We start from the raw sequence: 21,071 nt of genomic DNA on the forward strand, positions 1-21,071 counted from the left end.
TTGAAACAAGAGTAGAATGTGGTAGTCCCTAAGCAAGTAATGTTGATGATTTATTTAGATATATTTTCCTTGAGTCCATGCATCAAATTTTGGTGGCAGCCTTGCTAATGTGCTACTTTAATAAAGAATATATCAGCCAAAGTTGATTAAGCTTTCATGAACAATCACATGCATGCATAAAGTTTAGATGGAAAAATGTTGATATGTGCTCTTCTATCTCTGTGTTCACGTTTGGTGCTTAAAAGTATTATTTTTTCTCTTGCAGAAACACATGGAACTTGCTCCTTTCCTGTATTTCATGATGAATACAGCTACTTTTTAACAGCCTTCAATGTTTACTTCAAATATAATGTCACGGTATGTTTTAGAACAGCCTTGGTTAATCTTAAAAGCCCTGAAACCACCCTATGTTCCTCAGTTGTTCAGTTTGTACCCTAAATATTCATCTTCATGAGTTGCAAATTGCAATGTGCATGTAACTCAGTTTCATGCTTGTGATCGGTGGTGCATGTCTTTGTTGGGGTTAACACATATTCCTATCATGTAGCCCACAGAATGAGATGATGGTCAAATTTATCACTTATTCCTTTTCCTGAATTTTTTAGAATGGAATGCAAACTGAGAAAATCAAGTGTCTTTTAGTTTCATGCCTGTGATCTATGGTGCATGTCTTTGTTTCCAACCTGAATGATCTATTTTTGGGATAGTTTTGCTAGTGAAAGTGTAATCTGCACCCTGCCATTCTGAGCAAGTTATTTAGTTCTTCAATGAAGGAATGAACCTGCAGGTTCTTTTAGAATTCTGCAAGACATTGCTTGGTTCTTTAAATAAGAGTTATTGCTTAAGTGAATTTATTTCAAAATATATCCTTTATGCTACTGGAACATACTTTAAGTGAAGTTATTTTCCTGAAATATTAAGTCCACTTTGGTAAGCATATTGTTTAATAATGATTTGCAAAAGGAGCATAAATAATTAAATTGAAAGACCAGGACTGATATGCAGAAGGTGTTGCTTATGACTGGGCTCTTGTAAGGTTTGCTTAGCCTGTATAACATGGCCCTGTCTAATCTACAACTACATTTGGTATGAGAAATAAGGGAGATGAATATTGCTGACTTGTATCTAATATTAGAACTGTTTGAAATTTAAGTTCCAATTAGCCAATGGTTAGCATCTTTTCTACTTGCATGGAAAATATAATTGCGCATTTATTTTAACAGATCACGGAAATGATTAACTCCATTATTGTTATTTCTGCTATACCCTTCATTTGATCCTCTGTTTCCTTGCCTAGTGGTCCTAACCTTCATGGTTTACCTTCTGTTTTGTATGTAGAAGTGTAATGAATAGGTTACAGATTTCTTCATTTGAAATCTATGGCTATTGCATAGTAAAGTTGATTCTGTCATCTTTTTTGTTATAGTTTGTTTGTAATCTATGACTATTATAGATAAATTTGACTGATAATTCTCATGAGCAATCATTTGATGCCAGAAAATGCTGAATGAAGCTGGATATGTTCCTTCTAATAGTGAAAGGTATCCTCTTGGAGGCTTGGTCTCTGCCATTGAGAATTCTTTCCAGGCAACACCGGAGGTGATTTGTTCAAAACATGATGTGAAGGAAATTCGTTTATGCTTCTATAAGGATTTCAAGGTTAGATTTGCTCCACTCGTTCTTCACCATCTGCATGATTTGGTTATGAGGTTTTTACCCCCATATAGTTCAAAGTTGATGTACTTCACCATTTACTGTCAATATTCTTGGCTTGGACTTCTAGCTAGAAATATATCATCTTTCCCTGTCAGATTGTAGATCACTAAAAAATGTTAGTGGTTCCTAAAGAACCAACCCTCATATAGCATGTTAAATCTCTGGAGTTTCCTGCTAGAAAACTTCATCTTTGCAGTCTAATATGATTTCTCGGGTATGCAGAAGCATCTTTCATTGTCTGACGGTGTATACATATATAATGATATGTATATTATACTTCCCTTTTTATTGTAGATCTGATGTATGTTTTGAAATTATTCTTCTTACAGCCTCGGAACTGTTTGGCCTCAAAGACGTCATGTCCGAAGTATGTTAGCTTGCCAACATACGTGGCATTGTGTAAGTTTCAACTGCTGCTTGTAGTTTTTTTTCTCACAGTACTGCTAGAGGAAAACATAAAATTTCATGGCTTTTTTTCCTTTGTTGGGAGTGATGTGAATACAACATACTGTATCTCCCACACTGATGATTTCTCTTTTTTGGTTCAGACCAAACTTATCAGGCATTTTTATGGTCTTGACATATTTACATTCTAATAATATCTTGTTCGCCTTATAAAGTAGTAACCAAAATTAAATCCCCTCCATTCCATTCTCTTTAGCCTCCACTAATCGCCATTTTTAACTTTGCAGGGCGCAATGAAACTGAGATGGGTATTGAACGGATATCCGGTGATTTTGAAGCCCTGTAAGATCTGAAGTTTCTGTATCAATAATGTAACATATTTCAATTATGTGGCGGTTTGTACTCCATTCAACTTATTCCACTTAATCATCAGATTCAAATATTGAACGGATGTCTGGTGATGAAGCCCCTTCTGTAAAATCTTAAGTTTCTATATCAACAATGTAGCATATTTCAATTATATGCTGGTTTGTACTCCATTCAATTTGATCTTACTTTATAATGATTTCCTAATCAAGCCCGAATGGGTTTATTTTGTTGGCTATCAATGGACCTTTTTTGTCTCGCTAGCTTGGTAAAAGTCATTCAACCAACCTTGTGAAAATTATGGTTACTGTTTGCAATCAGCAAAAGCCTAACATGTAGACGTAATTAGGCTTTAAATGATACGTTTCAAGAGGCAAGTAGTTAAACCCTGCAGTATTGACCAAAGGTTAGAATCCCTAAAATGAATCTCCGTTATTGATAGTATACAAATAATTTCATTTGTAACCACAGAAATACAATCATTAGCTGAAGATATGCATCTTCAAATCAACAACCATCGGGAAATATTGTAAACAAAAACCTTCCCTGCGCTCCCCCTTTAGTGCCTGTTTGGGTCCAGTGGAAAAATTGAAGGCTTAATACAAAGTCGCCCCAACCCACTTCACTACTTGATGCTCTGATTTTAAAGGCACATTCCAAGGAAAGAAGGGATGTCTCCACCGGAAAACCTGAGGGACCAATGCACAGAGCCCCTCTAATGCAACACCCCACGTTTGTTCATACACAGGCCCGTATGATGTTAAAGACACATGACTCTGCTGCGCTCCCTTACCAAGCATTAGCCACATTACTCCATTGGGATGCAAGCTGCTTCATCCATGTAGACAAGCAGTGGTTTGAAAGATGCTCCGGCAAATCTACCTACCATCATCATAACGATATATGATCAGAAAACTACAGGATAGGACAACAAGGTTCAATAATATATTAAAATTAAAAAGAAGATAAGTGAGAAAATGACAGCTTGAATCTAGTGTTGCCCGCCCCTCCATATTACAAATTCTACTTCCCGACCCTTTCTTTCTTCCTTGTTATTCATTTCGGGATCATGCAGTAGGAATAATAAAAGCCTCTTTACGTAGCACTTGTGGTCTAAACCATTATATATCCTACCAAAATTGACTTGTTTCAAAGATTTATGAGAATTCTTGGCATGTCAAGAACATTCCTCACTGCATGAAAGAACCCGAATGATCTCGAAATCAAAGTCGCAACAACTTTTCACTGCATTGAGAAGTTCAAACAAAAAAAAAAAGAGATAAGGGCAGTGGACTCACATTGGTCCATGATGTAGAAAAATCATCGATTGATAGCAACCAACTTCCGCCGCCAGATTGTAATCCCAACCTTCTTTCTGAAGCATCAAAATCAAGCAACTCATCATCATATCCACCATCAAGATCAAAGTGCCTTGTCCTCTTTCTTCTTTTCTTTTTCTTCCTGCGCCTACTTGATGCTCTATCATCCCCTGCCGAGTCATTTTCATCTAAAGGACCTTCATGATTAAGCATAGAATATTTATCAGATTCGTGGAAACTTATCCCATTACTCAGAAACAAAGCTTCCCAGGATCCTGGTGTCTGGCATTCCTTTGACAATCTGTAATATATAACCCAAGAATAAAGCCCCAATAATTTTATTGCTTCAATGGGTTTGGCTTTGGCGCATTCTTTAAGGATCGAAGCTAAAGTATAGGTATTAGTGGAGGTTTTGCACATTTGTGAAACTATATCTTTGACTTGCTCATTTTCGTCCTGACACTCTTCGTCATTTACAAGCCGGAGAAGCTGTCTTCTTTGATTGATGATAGCATTTAACATAAGTAGCGTATCAAAGGATCCTGGATCACCGCATTTACAAAGTATAAACTCTAGGAGATAAGATGAATTACCAAAATCCTTATGTTCTATCCTCGGACTGATATATCGAAGAAGCAATTCCAGAAAGATGCGGAATTCACTCTCTTCAAGAATGATAAGAAGGTGATGACACAATGATGAAAATGATTCCTCCTTCAGAAACTCACTTATTACTTCCCATATATCATCTAAATCCTCTTTATACATTAAATCGATGAAAAGTTCCACAAAGAACTTCGTATCCATGAAAAGAATCTCCCCGTCTTTCAGTGATTCGGAAAACTCAGGGGAAGACCAAAATTCAGGCACGTTTTCAAGGAAATTTTCAACTGTTCGTTGGACATCTAAGTCAAGAAAATAATGAGGCTTTGTGGCAACCATTGCAGGTGATTGCCCATGTTTTCCCTTCCACTCAAGCTCCTCCCAACAGATATCCCTATTTACGAAAGCAAATTGAGACAATGCCTTTGCGCCTTTTTTGTGCTCCAATCCACCGCCATCTCCAAAATTGGAGAACCACTGCATTATTCGCTTTGGGTTCCCTGCATTATTCATCCATTATTAGAATAATCATAAAACCATAAAAATTCACACTAATTTCAACCTCTACATGCGTAACTATAATACTGAATATACACAGTGCTTAAAGAACTAGGTTGGAGCTACCAATCAGTTTGCTGCTATTCAATTTCAGAAAGGGCAAACAGTACAACAAAATCCCACCAACATCTAATCAAACAGCAAAATAGAACAAAGGTGGAAGAAAGAAACGTTAAATTCACAGTAATCTCAACCTAAAAAATTCTGGTGAATGCTTTACATATGATCAACAATGCTTTAAGTCTCTTGAACAAGCTAATAAATTACTATAGATTGGAGCTACAATTTAGTTTCCAAGCTACAAAATGCAATTCAATTTCAAAAAGGGCAAAGAGTGCAACAAAATCCCATAAAGCATACTAATCTAACCACAAATTCGAAGTAGTTTCAACCTCTAAAATTCCAGACAGTCCTTTATATAAGATCAAGAATGCTTGAAGGTTCTTGAACAAACTAATAAAGAACTAGGTTGGAGATACCAATTAGTTTCCATGGATATAGAATGCAATTCAATTTCAAAAAGGGCAAAGAGTGCAACAAAATTCCATATTGCATACCAATCTAACCGCAAATTCAGAGTAGTTTCAACCTTTAAAATTCCAGAGAGTCCATTATATAAGATTAAGAATGCTTTAAGGATCTTGAACAGGCTAATAAAGTACTAGATTGGAGATAACAATTAGTTTCCACTGATATAGAATGGGATTTAATTTCACAAAGGGCAAAGAGTGCAACAAAATCCCGAACACATAAAATACTAATCTAAAGTTCCAAAGCCAATGCTGCAATTGAGAGAAGCAAAAACTCATTCATTGGAGACAAAGAATGACTAAACAGTGCTCGAACTAATCTAAAACATGGAGCTTAAGGAAATTGACACAGGAAGAAAATTCACCTTTAATGAAAATAATAGTGCGAAAAGAAAAACACACACACACAAAAGATATTAAACAAACCATCAAACAGTAAAGAAGGAGCACAAAAGTAAAACCCAACTTGCCTTGGAAAAACTTCTAAAGCAAGTAACTATTGTTGGCCAAGATAGAGCCAACTTTCCTTGGCCTCTTCTCAAAAACCAATTGCAAGAGTTGAGATGCTAAACCCTTCCTTGTTGGCTTCGATGTCAACATCTTCATAAAGATATCTCTCTTATGGTGAGGAGAGATTGAACTTAAGCGCGATACCGCATTGCAAAGCCATAGCCGAGCCTCAGAGCGACCTCCAGAGACCATCAGTGACCAAATAACCGAACCCAATTTGCTTAAAAGCGATACTATCTGACTGGAAGCTTCATTATCTCCCTCTTCATCATCCCAATTTGGCTCAGATAAAAACAAAGGAACCATTTTTTTCCTTTTCCCGTACACTCCCTGCACCCATAATAATCATCCAAAAATCAGCAAAAGAACATTGAAAACGCAAGAAATTGAAGGAGAGTTGGATAAATGTACCTTTTTCTTAAAATTATGATGGCATTATTAAGAACAAAAAATACGAAATAGCTTCAAAATCATTGTTTAAAAGAAATCGGAACAGAACCCATGAATTAAAAGGGTATTCTTATCAAATAAAAAAATAATTAAGAAAAAGGAAAAGAAAACCCAACCTTTAGCCAGTTAATAAAAATTTTATATCACTGGAGCTGATAATTTGGCTTTCGTACTCGTCACCGGTAAGGAAAAAAAAAACTGGTCTACACAAAAAAGGGGAAAAAGAGAGGGGAGAGTTCTGGGTTTGGTTTATTTTGACCCAAATGGTACGTTTTGGAGTATTATACAAAGGAAATAGTGTGAAGAGCCAATGGCGCCCTAAAGCAGTAAAGCCTAAATATCCTTTATTTATTTATATTTAATTAATAATTAAAAATAACATTGAGTGAGTCTGAAGCCTGGTGGTCTTAAACAGGCTGCTCCTTTACAAAATAAAGGCTCTCCCCCTTTCGTTTCAATTCCCATTCTCAAATAGGAAATTTCAGGTAATCTAATGATTTTGATCTTAATAATAGCTCCTTTTCGTTTTTTTTTTTAAATTTGGGGTTCTTTTTTTGAGAAACTATTTGCATGTTTGCTTCTTTCGATTATGTTGCTGTTCTTTGGATGATCAAAATTCCTATATGAACAAATTTAGTCCAAATTTGTTTCTGTTTTTCTTTCTTAATAATGGGTTGTCAAATATGACGTTATTTTACACTTAATTTTTTTAGTTTTTTTTAAATCATTATTTGTTGGCTTAGTATTCATACAATAAAACTGGATAAAGCTGGTTTCATTTGTATTGATCAGTGTTTAAATACCAACTACAGCATTCTCATCTGCTTATTTCCTCTATTGAGTTTATGTTTAAGTTGTTTTATCAACATTGCTATCGATACTGAAAGCTGAGGATGACATTTTCCCTTGTTTTATGCATAATGTAATTAACATTTAATTCCGTTTTTTTGTTCTTTGATATTGACAAATCAGGTTAGTTGATGTTTGAGTATCTCTATCGCCATTGTATATGGGCCACTCTAGTTTCTTGAATTTGTTGTTTGCTGTCGGTGTGTGGTGTGCTGCATATATTAGTGTCGCGATTGTGGCGTCTTTGCGCATCTTCAATTCCATCTGTTCGTTCTGAGTCAGTAAAGCAATTTGACTGGTGTGGAACGCTGTAATGGGATATGCACAACTGGTTATTGGTCCTGCAGGCAGTGGTAAGGTGTGTTAGTCTATCGACTATTCTGTTTAAGGCTTGAGATGAGGTCTTCCCTATATTTTCCAGTGTCTTTTATAGAATGGGGAAATAAGATCATTGTTTGTTTTTGGTATGCTTAGTAAATGAGTTTTTATTTACATCATGATGTATAATTGCGTACTAAAGTGAGTATCCGTGTTTTTGGAGCCAGTCAACCTACTGCTCTAGCCTGTACCAGCATTGTGAAACCCTTGGACGGTCAATACATATTGTGAACCTTGATCCTGCTGCTGAAAATTTTAACTATCCAGTAGCTATGGGTAATCAACCTTCTGCTTGAATGTTTTTCATTGGCATTTTCTCTATTTTTTCCTCTGATCATATTGCAACTGAGTTTTGTTCATTTCGCAGATATAAGAGAGCTAATTAGTTTGGATGATGTTATGGAGGAGCTTGGATTCGGTCCAAATGGTGGTCTGTCTTACTGCATGGAGTATCCTTTTTCCATTTTATTTTATCTTAATTGTTGTTAATTGAAGGCCTTTGTTGCTATTATTATGGTTATCTGAAAGCTGTTAATTGTTATATCAATGTGGGTTATTGCTTGTGGAGCTTTTTACTGATTAATTGATTCCACAGCCAATTTTCTCAGCTTTCTGTTTTATATATTTTATCATACAAAGAGTTGCATGTTTATTCCGTCTTTGATTAGATTTCGGGAGCAAAACTGTAACCATTTTTTATTGTTTTTTGGTCACATTATTCTAAACCTCTATGTTACTCAAACTTGGTGTGAGTGTTGGATACAAGTATGTGTTCAACATGGTATGCTCAGTTTCCCCCAAGTTTTGGGAGAATCCTTGGAGAGTCATATCCCTTACCTTTGTTGGACATGGATTACTTCAAAAAAACAATGAAAATGTGTAACAACGTATGTAAACCTTAACCTCCAACTAGACATCTTGAAGAAAATCTGGATGAATGGCTGGCTGAAGAATTGGACAATTACTTGGATGATGACTATCTGGTTTTTTATTGGCCAGGTATCTGTTCTCGTTTAGATATGTATCCTAGTATTCTACAAGTAAACTCTAGAAATTTACTATGAAGTTTATTGCGTTTTACCTTGGCAGGGTATAAGTTTTAGGTATTGTGTTACTGCATTAGGCTTTCATTTCTTTGATTTAACATATGTTGAGCTGTACTGCTACCCAAGATTAGATTCGCTGACTTTCAATTAACTTATAGGCCAGATAGAGCTCTTTTCACATGTACCCATGCTTCGTAACTTTGTGGAGCACTTGAACCGCAAGAACTTTAATGTGTGTGGTGTATATTGGCTTGATTCTCAGGTTTGTCTGAGTTATGCATCATCTCACATGTCTGCTTCATTTTTTCTAGTTTCCTTGGCATATCTTTATCATTGGTTATGCACATTCACCATCTCAATTTTTTGTTATTTGTGTCAGTTCATCACGGATGTGACTAAGTTCGTAAGTGGATGCATGGCATCACTTTCTGCAATGGTCCAGCTTGAATTACCACATGTTAATATCCTCTCAAAAATGGACCTGGTAACAAACAAGAGGGATGTCGAAAAGTAAGCATTTTTCATCTTTCAGTTTGTTTTTTGGGGCTTCTTTTTCTTCATTTTTTTAACCATTATCTCTTTGTTGTTCATAGCTACTTGGATCCAGAGCCTCGATTTCTGCTTTCAGAACTGAATGAATGGATGGCTCCTTGGTTTAAAAAGCTAAATAAATCTTTGATTGAAGAGGTGAAATACTTACTCGTTCAAGTTCCCATTAGGTGTGATCATACGAAATTACAATGGATGGATTTTGAGTTAAGTGAATGCATAACATACTTTTCTTTGTAGCAAGGTTTTCATCTCTAAGTTAAGGGGGTATATTCACCTTTCAGTAGTTCCATTATTCCTCGATATGGAGCCATATGTATTTTGCCTTCTTTGCATAGTATTCTTTAATTTTGCATATGACTGTAAAAAGGCTTAAAATTGCTTGGATTTGTTATATATCATGCTATACTGATCACATTATTGTTTCTTTGCATGTTAGGTGGTTGAATATAGCATGGTTAGCCTTATTCCACTCGACTTGAGGAAGGAAAGCAGGTAACATTCACTCTCAGATTCTCTCTCTTTTTCTCGTTGTTTGTGACATTGGATGTTGGATAACACGACATGAATACACACATCTCAAAATTTATACGATACAAATTATCAATGTATCAAAATTTATATAAAGTGCTTTTAAATATGATCATAATATGACAAATGACAAAATACATGAACAGGACACGAGCACATACATTGCCAAGCTTTTACATCTTATGTAACTCCCTTAGATCTGCTTTCCGGGTTAGAACCAAGCGTTACAGTAGAGGAGAGTAGGTTGTTAAGTAATATTGTGTTTATCTTTTATGATATTGGCCTGTTCTCCTTTACAGCATACAGTATGCATTGGCTCAAATAGGTAACTGCATTCAGTATGGTGAAGATGCTGATGTAAAGATTAGGGATTTTGATGCAGACAACGATGATGACGCATAAAGCCTGCTAATGCTTGCTTACTTACTATGAAATCGTTATTTCACTCTGTATATGAGGGAAAATAGAATACATTTTTGAGGTGAGAACTGAGAACCTGTTTTGAGTTGGGGGTTAAATCTTGAGTGCTAAGATTTATTTTGTATTGTAAATTTGGGATGATGGAAACCATTGAAAGAGATTTCACCAAAAGGCAAAATTTGTGATTAGATTCCTTGTTTTGGGTGTTTAATCCCTTTTCATCTTGAATGCTTAATTGACTTAATGGAATTCAACACCTGCAATTGTTTTGTACTTGTGTGTTTTTCTCGGGTTCCTAGACCAACCAAGGGTTCTAGAGACAATTCCTTCTTCCTAGTCCAAGCTAGCCAAGGCAAAAGCACCATCTTATTGGGCTCAGTTTTTTGCATATTTTGGACTTTGGACTAACATGTAAATAACACAAGTTTTTTGGATTTGGTTAAGAAAAAAACCAAAAAAAAAATTATCATTGTTGAATTAAGTTGGAGTATGAAGAATTTTGAATTTCTAATTTCAAAACATAGCAAAGCAAATCATTATTAATTCACACCTCATCAATACTGCTGCCTCTTGAGTTTTGGGATCAACATCCAATGTTTGAAGCAGTTGCCGTAAGACAAAGGCTATTGATTTTGTTGCTTTCTTACAAAATTAAAGATGGATTAATATTTCTTTTTTCTTTTAAAAGCCCTAAATAGATTTTTTTTATAAGTCAACGGTGAAATTAGGGATTGATTCTCAATTAAATGCGTTGATTTTTTTCTGATTTTATTGGTACACCCCCCATCTTCAGCTTTGACACGTGTAAATTTCCAGTTTGACTTTTCTGATATTCTTTTTTAATTATAAAACATTTTCTATGATATATATCTGATTACATTTACATTCAATATTAAAATCAAGATATTAAATTTTATTATAAAATTAAAATAAAGTAATAAATCCCGATTATTCACATAAACAGATCAAAAAAGTCATTTCTACAGTTTTTATTTTTTATTTTTATCTCTTAACGTGAAATAATAATAATAAGAATAATAATAATAAGACGTATCCCCGAAGACAACAAATACTCGACACAACTGAAAAGAAAATACAGCCTCTCCGAATGTTAAAAAAAGACAAAACCCAAACTCCCCCTGTCTCTGTAATCTGTGTACCGAACCACACAATCTTCCCGATCTGATTGCGCCCCCCCCCCAACCGCTCATATTAACGATTCTGCCATTGCAGCCATCCATCTTCACTAAAATGGTATCCATTTTAATTCCCTGCTGAGATATTCAGAGAGGATGTCCCAAGCTGACGTCTCTTACAGGTAATACCCCTTTCATATCCTTTTCCTCCCAATGCTTTTGTTTACGCCTCATCTGGGTTTTATTAGTGTTTATTTATTTAGGGGGGCGATGCATGTTTTTGGACAATATTATGGTAGTTTTATTAGTGCCAGATTATTCATTAATTGCCGATTATTTGCCCTCCTAAGATGTAATGGAGATAGCTAAATCCCATCATGTAGGTTTTAGTTTCTTGTCTTGTAATGATATGATTGAAAGATCTTGTGATCTTGTTCATCATCATTTGGTCGATAATTGACCCTTTGCTCCATCGTTTTTGGCAATGCTTTGTAGTGTAATGTCTTATTTCTTGATGATACATGCAGCTGTGGATCTTGTGGTTACCCTTTGAACTTGACCTCTTCCAATCGAATCGCCACCAGCATAAGCTCTGAATATCGCAAATCCGTAGAGAAAGGTCTTATCTCCTTTCTATCTGTTGATCTTAGTCGATTCACACAAGTCGACGAGGTACATTGCTTTCCTGTCAGTTGGGGCCGTCATCGATCAAAAACTAAACTACTTTGCCGTAAATGTGGGGTTCATATAGGGTATGGGTATGGAGATGCGCCTGCCCTTTGTGGTTTTGACTCTCCCGACTCATCTAGTGGTGCTTTTAGGAAGTTTACAATAAAGATCCGAGCTCTACAGCCTTCAGACGAGTGCTAACAAGGTTGACATGGGAGATTCTTTGATGGACGGTGTCACTTCGATCATGCTCCTACCTGATGATTGCCTCTGTTTTATTTTCAATTTTCTTGACTGTAGGACTGACCGTGAATCATTTGGCCTAACTTGCCACCGCTGGCTTAATATTCAAAACTTGAATCGTCGGTCCTTACAATTTCCATGTTCTTTCGGCATTGTTGGCCCTTCCTCGTTATCTCAGAGCTGTACCGATATCAACTCATTCCATCTTTACAGGATTCTTGCCCGTTTTCAGCATTTAGAGTATTTATCCCTTTCCGGTTGCGTAGAGATACTGGATTCGGCCCTAAGCTACTTGAAACCCTATGGTTCGAAATTGCAAACCCTATGTCTGGACTGTTGTTTTAAAATCAGCGATTATGGGATTTCCCTAGTTGGTGATGGTTGTCCCTTCTTGACTACTATTAGTCTTTACCGATGCAGCATTACTGATACCGGGCTAGAAGCTTTAGCTAATGCTTGCTTGGCTTTGAGGCATGTGAATCTTGCTTATTGCTCATGTATTTCGGACTCTGGGTTGAGAGCTCTTTCTCAAGGATGCCGTGAACTTCAAGCAGTTAAGATATCTAATTGCCGGGGTGTAAGTGGTGTTGGCTTAAGAGGCTGTTCATCAACTCTTGTCTACATCGATGCTGAATGTTGTAATCTTGAACCCGTAGGAATAATGTCCATTGTTAGTGGAGGTGGGCTTAAGTTTTTGAACATCGCCGGTTTAAGTTGCTCAAACTTCAGAAATGGATTGGAAGCAATAGGGAATGGTTTTGCAGCAAGGCTTAAAATCCTTAACCTTCGAATGTGTAGAAGCGTTACTGATGCTTCTATTGTTGCAATTGCAAAAGGGTGTCCGCAACTTCAGGAGTGGAACCTGGCATTGTGTCACGAGGTTAGGGTTCTAGGCTGGGCTTCCATCGGATCAAACTGCCATAATTTAAAGAAACTCCACGTGAATCGCTGCCGAAACTTATGTCATCAAGGGTTGCAGGCTGTAAGAGATGGCTGCAAAGAGCTCTCTGTTTTGTACATGAGCCGGAATAGCCGGATATCAGATACAGCATTGGAGTTGTTTAAATTGTATAGATGCAACGTTGAGATCAAGGCTGAAGAAGTAATGTCGATAGGGCCTAATTGGGACAGCATAGATTATGATGAGTCAACTTGAGGCACTTTTCATACAGCATGAGACCTTTTCTTAGGTTTACTTTTTATTTTTATTGGAATTGCATTCGGTTGTAAGACAAGGTCATTAAAAAGCACCTTACTACCTCACTTGTGTTTGGTCTATAACATACTGCCACACTTTTGGTTTTCTTTTGTTTGTAATCTTCAATCATTCTGGTTTTTTTGGAAGAGCGCTTGCTAATTCTAGATTGTGATTAGTTAATCAAGTTAAAGTTGATTGGTTTGCAAACCAACCGTATAATTTGATAATAAAATGTTAGAATATGGTTAACCGTGGAAAGAATATCACACTCACTTATCATCAAAAATATAATAATTATTATTGCCTTAGTGTCAAGATACCTATAAGCACACATTTAAGGGCTATTATTAAGTTTCAATCTTTCTTTTTTAACACTATTGAGAGTGGGTGGTATATTCAGACAATTGTAGAAAAACTTCGGTCACATTCTTCAAATGAGGTCCTCCTGGTCTTATTCAAGCAGGGTACTCAAATTGGAGCGTGTGCTTTGGCTAGGCCACCGTCGATAATCAAACTAGGCGCTGCCATTTTCTCCCCATACATTGTCCCATACACCACTGGGAGCAGCCTTTGGCCCTTCAATGTAGTTTTGATTCCCATGAGGGTTATGGGGTCCTGGGAGTCCACCTGGTCCTGGTTGATTGATCTTTCGGGGTTTTGATTTGATTCCCAGCAGTCTTAACACAAATCTAGCTAACTCTCCATACAATAATCCCGTGCGATCGAAAAGCTGCAAATAACGATATGCCATGAGTCAACAACATGCTACAAATTCCACATGCCGAACACTGATTCAACTATTATGAACTTTTGGACAAAACAAATGGGCAAGCAGCACCTGAAGAAGAGCAGTCATAAACATGTGGAATGCTTGTGTATTCTGGTCTATCAGAATAGATATCCTGCCAAAGCAGTTAACAACACCTTGCATCTGCAATTAGTGAAGGAAGCAATTATCAGAGGTGAAAATAAAACTCACACGAAGGGACAGACTTATAAGTTTTAAGTCGAGCAATAGTCACCTCAAAAGAACTCCCAAATAAATTATAATCAGCTCATTGTAACCTAGAATCTAAATTGCTTCTCAGAGTTAAATAACAGCCGTCAAGTGTTTCTGACATTTTAGAGTTAAAGAAGCACTTCATAAAAGATCCCGATCTACCCTGAACTAAGCCTAAACTACAACTAATACCTTCCCTTCCACAATCCACTAGTCTATTTTAGTGCTTTAGAAAATGGCCAGTTAAATGATAAAAAAACGTGAATATTTCCTGGAGTATTCCTGGACTGCATATTTGGAGCTCAAGAACAGAGCAAGGAAATAATGATAGCTAAGGTGGTGGGCTGGCATTACAGATAGATTGGACATTTTAAGTAACAGATGATATTCTTTATATTTAATCAGATAATAAACAATAAGAATCGAAATAAATTACCACACGGAGGAAGGACATCCAAAAGCCTGGAGGGGATGGGGGAGCTCCGAAAGGATTATTTGGATCTTGCTCGCCATATGGACCCATGCCCATCCCATAACCACCCATAGGACCCCCAAAGCCACCACCAAGGCCACCGCCATACATTCCACCACCATACATTCCAGAGTTCCCATATAGACCACCATAACCTCCTCTATACATGCTGTTTCCATACAATCCACTACCATAAGAACCCATTCCACCATATGATGACGAACCGTACATTCCCGAACCATATGCTGAGTTGTAGTTTAAGCCAGAACCATAACCTGCATCAAACACCAACTTAAACAAGCTCCACAATAAGTAACAACCATTCGTATTATAATAGACAAATTAAATCTTTACCTCCGTAAGTGCTTCCATAGTTCTGTTGCTCCCAAGGCCTGCTGGGTAAGGGCCTACCAACAGCATTTCTATTCACAGCTGCAGTCCTGTCAGCAGTAGAAACAAGTTCACCTGGTCTTGCTGTTCCGGATGCCTCAACAACATCACTTGTGCTGCCAGGTGATGGCGGCTTAAAGGGTCCAGAACCGGTCGAGCCCCCTGCTTGCTCCCATGGTTTAGGTGGAGACACACCCGTAGCTGCAGTTGAGAATGTCAAACATAAACAAATTGCATAAAACCAAAACAAAAGGGGAAAAAAGATCAATTTCAAATATTTAATTTCTTTTAACGCCTAAACAAAGCTAATTATCCTTCAATTTCTTGACCGAATTCTATCATAAACAAACCCCTAAAAATCCACATAAAACCCCAAAATTCGAAACACAATTAGATTTTTGTGTTCATTCGAAACATAACAAGATTGATTCTTAGTTTCCTCAACCAAATCACCAACCAAGCAAAAACAACTACCTCCCCCCCCCCCGCGCGAAAAAAAAACAATAATAAAAATCAAGAATCTAATAAGTCTATAATTGTGTATATCTAATCGATGATTAGACAAACCCTAAAAAAATCATAAAATTGTGTATATTGAACCGGTAAACCCTAAAAAATCATAAAAGAAAAAAAAAGGAACGGAACCTGGTTGTTGGGAATTAGAATCCATAGCTTCTAGGTCAGATCAATGAATTTGAGGACCGTGCTGTTTCTGAGGATTCACCTTCAGGACAAAGAAAATCGAATAAATACAGACGACTTTCGCGTTTTAGCTTCCCTTAGCCTTATTTTCTGGGCCACCCATTTTACCTTTTTTGCTTTGTCTTTTGTTTTGGTTAATTTTTAAATTTATTTAATTTACTTTTTTATATATTGGTAAAAAAGAAAAGTGGAATTGCAATTTTTGAGCAGTGGAAGAGATTAATCTGCAGTTCATAATAAGAACATTTATAATTTTTAACGATGTGGCCGTTAAAATCTTAAAAATAATTAAATCTAATTATTAATTTTTTAAAGAAAACTCGAATTATTTTTTTATAAAAATATTGATTAAAATGTTGAATTTTTAAATATGAGAATTCATATAAGATAAATTAGTTGCATATAAAATAAATATTATCGTATCAGCAAGAAATATACAATATCTGCCACACAAGTTATCACGTCACTATTAATTAATTTACGTTTTGACCACTCAACTTCAAAAAGTTAAAACAATAGTTATTAAATTATTTCAAAAGTTTTCATTTATATCGCTGAATTGCTAAAATCGTTGTTGTATGCCTTTCTTTGTTTGCATCGTCTATACCAATCAAAAGCTCTCATTCCCTCTCTTCTACAATTAAGTTTTTTTCATAAAAAAATTTGAACATTACAAATTTATACACCAAAATCCAAACAGTTTTCTTCTCTAATCTTTCACACTCACTAACTGTCAGATTAACTTGGATCTAAGATATGTTCTTTTACTCGTTGATGAGTACCAATTATTAAATCGTAGTTTGGGGTTTGTTAGCCGAACTTTAAAAAAAAACTTAATAACTTAAATAAAAATTTCTAAATAGTTTAGTGATTTAAATAAAAACTTTCAAACAGCTTAATAATCATTTTATAACTTTTTAAGTGAAGTGGATAAAACATAATATTACTAATAATTTAATGACTTTGAATATATTTTACGCTTCGTTGAACATTTTTATTTAATTTTTTTAAAACTCTCTTTAAAAGTTCTATAACCACATTTAGCTAAAAGATCAAATTAATAAAAAGATGTAACTACACCTTCTTCTTTTTTAATACTTCAACTTATTTTTATTTTACTTTCATTTGTATCTAATATATATATATATTTTAGAAAATTGTATCTATTATAAACACTTCATATATTTGTGAGAAGAAGAGCATACTTATAAATTTAACGTATGGGTTTTTCTTTTTACAAATATAATTTCAATCAAGTTATTTTTTAAATAAAAGTGAACGTTGGATCAATAAATTATAATTTCAACCCAAACTATTTAAAAAAATAAAAAAAAGTGAATGTTGGATCGATAAATTACAAATTGAGTTTAAAATTTAAACTGCTTTTATTTTATGTAAAAGCTTTACATAAATTAATTTTTTTTCTAAAATAATTTAGTCAAAATAAGTCATTTTTAAAGTCAAAGTAAAATTAAGTTTTTTTTTCTTTGTAAAATGTATTACTGATAATAAGATAAATTCGTATTTTTAATATATTTATTTTTGGTTAATTATCAAATAAAATGCTATTAAATTTGAATTTTTCTTATCAGGAATGAAGTTGGTGTGCAAAATTCAAACTCTTACAGAAAAATGGCTAAATCGGAACAAAAAGTAAAGAGGAGGGCTGTAACACCCCCAACCCGTATCCCTCGCCGGACCGGGTTACGGAGCATTACCGAAGATTTCAGATCAAACAGACAGAAATCTCAAACATTTTATATCATCAAAACAAGTCATCAAGCATCGTTTTAATCCAAATTATAAACTCCCAAAAATAGATCTTATAACTTCATTTACAATCAAATCATAAAATAATTAATATTTAGACATTCTAGGTACATGCCGACACAAAGAAATAAACATCACCATATTTGAGTTCGGGATCGTTGTTGGATGCTGAATCAGCGGTCAAACTTAAGTACTTAACCTGCGCACGGAAAACAAAACCGTATGCTGAGTAAAAACTCAGTGGTATTTCTATAATCTGAATATTTAAAAATAAAATAATAAAATATGTATAATAAAATGTTAAGCACAATTGAACATTTAAAATCACACAATACTCGATTTTCATCGCTTGCTATATATAATACCTTTCTATAATTTATTCACGTATCATTTAAACGATGGCACTATCCATTCCACAACCACAATCAATTTATGAGTATATAACTCGCGTATTCCGTGTATTTACAACATATTTCACATTCTATTTTCAGTTTACTATCTTATATTCTTATTCTTAGCCCAAAGTAGATTTTATAGAACACACCGGATATACGGAACAAATACAGAAGTGCATTATTATGCACAAATAAACAGAGAGCACTAAAGTGCTATACAGAGAGCACAAATGTGCTAAACAGAGAGCACTGACGTGCTAGTAATCAGAGAGCACTAACGTGCCAATAATCAGAGAGCGCGCTAGGGTTCCTTAATAGCATGTCACTAATATCCCAGTAGTTCTAAATTCCATCTACTTTGGCATTAAGGCTGAACTTTATACATATCAAAAATAATTTAATTATTATATTTGCACAATTTCACATTTACACGTATATATATTCATAATATATATATTCCAATTCAATTCAACCAATATAATTTCATCACATATCAAGACAATCCATTTCAATTGTAAAACACAATAATTCTCACCTCAATCACTTACTATAACATTTAATTAAAAATACAATAATTAATAATTAGATTCGGATTATAGAAATACAAACCAGGAATTCCGAGCTATTCGATGTCGACTATATTTTCCCCTTTTTAGTCGAGAATTTCGATACGACGCTAGCTACGGAATTAAAACAATTAAAAATCATCAATACAACACCATTCAATCTCACATTAAATATTTCAATTTTTACTCAATATTTGTCTAAATTCCAATTTAGTCCCTGAACCGAGACTAATTTTTATTCTGAAAACTAATTTCATATTTTCATTCCATTCCCACTTTAAACTAATTTAATTCTCTAATTTCACCATGGATCTCTAATTTTGAAATTCTCTCAATTTAGCCCCTATTAATTCAAAACTTATGTTTTATTTTACAAATCAACCATTTACTAACTTCTAACTTGAAATTCAATCAATTTAACCCCTAATTCATCAATTAATTCAACATGAACAACATCTAAAAATTTATCAACTTTCAAAATTTCAACTTAAATCAAGTAGTATTGTGTTCTAGGATTCCAAAAACTCAAAAATTATAAGAAAAGGGATTAAATTAACTTACCAAATTCTTTAATCTTTAATTAAACTTTTATCTCTATTGCAATTTAATCCTTTTTAATCAATGAACCATCGAAACGTTAAAATTTCTTAACGAAACTTTAATACTACCCTAATGACACTCCGTAAATATTTATAAAAATATTTACGGCTCAGTTTATAATATCGAGGTCTCGATACCTCGTTTTCGACCCAATTTACCTAATAATTTCTTTTAAATCACAAAATTCACTAATTCAAAAATATTTCTAAAATCACGCTTAACTTATAATTATTAATTAATAAATTTTTCTAACTTTTTTATCGGATTTAGTGATCTCAAATCACTGTTCTGACACTACTGAAAATTGGGTTGTTACAAGGGCTTGATTGAAAGATTGAAGATTCAAAGATGATTGGATAAAGATTGAAGGGTTAAAGATTTTTTTTAAAAGTGACTGGATAAAAATTGAAGGATTTTTTATATTGTTTCAACTCTATAATTAGTTTAAATTCTAGTTTAAATCTGATATTTAAATTTAAAATTATTTAGTGATAATATTTAGGAAAAATCTAGCTACGACCTACGTAGCTGAGGCCGTTGATTCGAGTTGGGCTTTTCAGATCGTAAGGCTGTCGGAAGTAGTAAAGTTCATCCTGTCTCTCACTCACTCCAATTAGCTCCCTCGAATGAAGGTCCTAAATAGCACATATGTTAGTAGAAAATTGGACAAAACAGTTCATATCATCATTCAACTGTGAAACCAAAATTAAATTGTAGTTTAATTTAGGTATGTAAAGAACATGTTTTAAGTGAATTTTGTTTGTCAATTTAATTATTTCTTCTTGGGTGACCACCACTGTTTGGCCATCAGGAAGTCCTACGGAATATGCTACAATTTCTTTAACATTCGTCAAATACATAAAATCACCCGTAACATGATTTGAACACTCCATAGAGATAATCCAATTATTGTTGGACTTACCGTTCAACCGATTGGTAGTAGATTGTGTATTATTGAACATCGCCATAAGAGACTGTCAGTGCTTAGCAGTAAAACCATGAAGTGGTGGTGGAGAAGTAGAATCGCTGCCAGCCATTGAGAAAAAAATAATTTGTGTTAAACACCTGACTCAAATGTCATGACAAGAATAGAGTAATCCCTTTCAATCTTATTCATAGACCTCAAGAGTATACATAATATTTATAGGAAATATATATAATATATTCATAAATATTTGGAAAGATAAATAATATATTTCTAAATAGAGGTGTATATGGGTCGGGTCAGGCCCAACTAAAAATTTAGGTCTATTTGTTAGGCTCGGGCCTGACTCGAAAAATAGGTCTAAAATTTTGCCCAAGCCTGACCCGAATAAAAATGTTAAAAACCGAGCCCGACCTGACTCGCCCATATTATTATTTTTATATAATTTTAAAATATATATAATACATCAAAAATACTAAAAACATCAAAATAAATACTTCCCAACAAATTAAAAATAAATTTTAAAAAATATGTATACTTAAATAACACTAAGATAGATGCAACTTAACAAGCAAGTACTTCTAAAATAATAACAAATTTAACAAATGTCTTTAAAATAATAACAAAATTAACAATAATATAAGTTTTATACAATATCCAAACAATAACAATAAAATAGTAGCAACATAATAGTAAAATGGTAGCAAAATAGGGAGAAAACAATAAGAAAATAATATTAAAAAAATAATTTTTTTTGTCCTTTAGTAAATTCAGA

General features: G+C 34.5%; 5 protein-coding genes and 1 pseudogene across 8 annotated transcripts; 4 read left to right on the top strand and 2 right to left on the bottom strand.

Annotated features, from left to right (window-relative positions):
* Nucleotides 1-218: 218 nt before the first annotated feature.
* LOC107912500 (ribonuclease 2) lies at nt 219-2,680 on the top strand. The gene is made up of 4 exons (XM_016840705.2): nt 219-357; nt 1,498-1,659; nt 2,046-2,115; nt 2,409-2,680. Exons 2-4 carry the CDS (start codon nt 1,501-1,503, stop codon nt 2,465-2,467), a joined length of 288 nt encoding a protein of 95 aa, XP_016696194.2. The 5' UTR covers nt 219-357; nt 1,498-1,500; the 3' UTR covers nt 2,468-2,680.
* A 224-nt stretch (nt 2,681-2,904) lies between these two features.
* On the bottom strand, nt 2,905-6,567 carry LOC107912496 (uncharacterized; annotated as a pseudogene).
* Nucleotides 6,568-6,573: 6 nt separating this feature from the next.
* Nucleotides 6,574-10,418, top strand: LOC107912499 (GPN-loop GTPase 3). 4 transcript variants are annotated; one of them, XM_016840701.2, is made up of 11 exons: nt 6,574-6,783; nt 6,873-6,942; nt 7,430-7,664; nt 7,852-7,960; nt 8,052-8,133; nt 8,598-8,683; nt 8,889-8,992; nt 9,110-9,240; nt 9,324-9,417; nt 9,719-9,774; nt 10,110-10,418. In XM_016840701.2, exons 3-11 carry the CDS (start codon nt 7,620-7,622, stop codon nt 10,210-10,212), a joined length of 810 nt encoding a protein of 269 aa, XP_016696190.1. In that variant the 5' UTR covers nt 6,574-6,783; nt 6,873-6,942; nt 7,430-7,619; the 3' UTR covers nt 10,213-10,418. The 4 variants fall into 4 exon arrangements, with proteins under 4 accessions (XP_016696190.1, XP_016696192.1, XP_040962174.1 ...); XM_016840703.2 differs by having other exon boundaries at nt 6,574-6,942; nt 9,324-9,485; XM_041106240.1 differs by lacking the exon at nt 6,574-6,783 and having other exon boundaries at nt 6,806-6,942; nt 7,430-7,659; nt 9,324-9,485.
* Nucleotides 10,419-11,293: 875 nt separating this feature from the next.
* Nucleotides 11,294-13,582, top strand: LOC107912497 (F-box/LRR-repeat protein 12). The gene is made up of 2 exons (XM_016840699.2): nt 11,294-11,548; nt 11,894-13,582. The coding sequence occupies exon 2, from the start codon at nt 12,247-12,249 to the stop codon at nt 13,432-13,434; it is 1,188 nt and encodes a 395-aa protein (XP_016696188.1). The 5' UTR covers nt 11,294-11,548; nt 11,894-12,246; the 3' UTR covers nt 13,435-13,582.
* On the top strand, nt 11,523-12,236 carry LOC107910959 (uncharacterized protein At4g08330, chloroplastic). The gene is made up of 2 exons (XM_016838870.2): nt 11,523-11,548; nt 11,894-12,236. The coding sequence occupies exons 1-2, from the start codon at nt 11,523-11,525 to the stop codon at nt 12,234-12,236; spliced, it is 369 nt and encodes a 122-aa protein (XP_016694359.2).
* Nucleotides 13,583-13,749: 167 nt separating the features above from the next.
* Nucleotides 13,750-16,252, bottom strand: LOC107912498 (peroxisomal membrane protein 13). The gene is made up of 5 exons (XM_016840700.2): nt 15,984-16,252; nt 15,303-15,539; nt 14,913-15,223; nt 14,315-14,407; nt 13,750-14,206 (listed from the first exon to the last, which is right to left on the bottom strand). Exons 1-5 carry the CDS (start codon nt 16,006-16,008, stop codon nt 13,991-13,993), a joined length of 882 nt encoding a protein of 293 aa, XP_016696189.2. The 5' UTR covers nt 16,009-16,252; the 3' UTR covers nt 13,750-13,990.
* Between the last annotated feature and the right edge of the window lie 4,819 nt (nt 16,253-21,071).

Source organism: Gossypium hirsutum, chromosome D11 (genome assembly GCF_007990345.1).
Source record: "Gossypium hirsutum isolate 1008001.06 chromosome D11, Gossypium_hirsutum_v2.1, whole genome shotgun sequence".
In the NCBI taxonomy this organism is placed as follows: domain Eukaryota; kingdom Viridiplantae; phylum Streptophyta; class Magnoliopsida; order Malvales; family Malvaceae; genus Gossypium; species Gossypium hirsutum.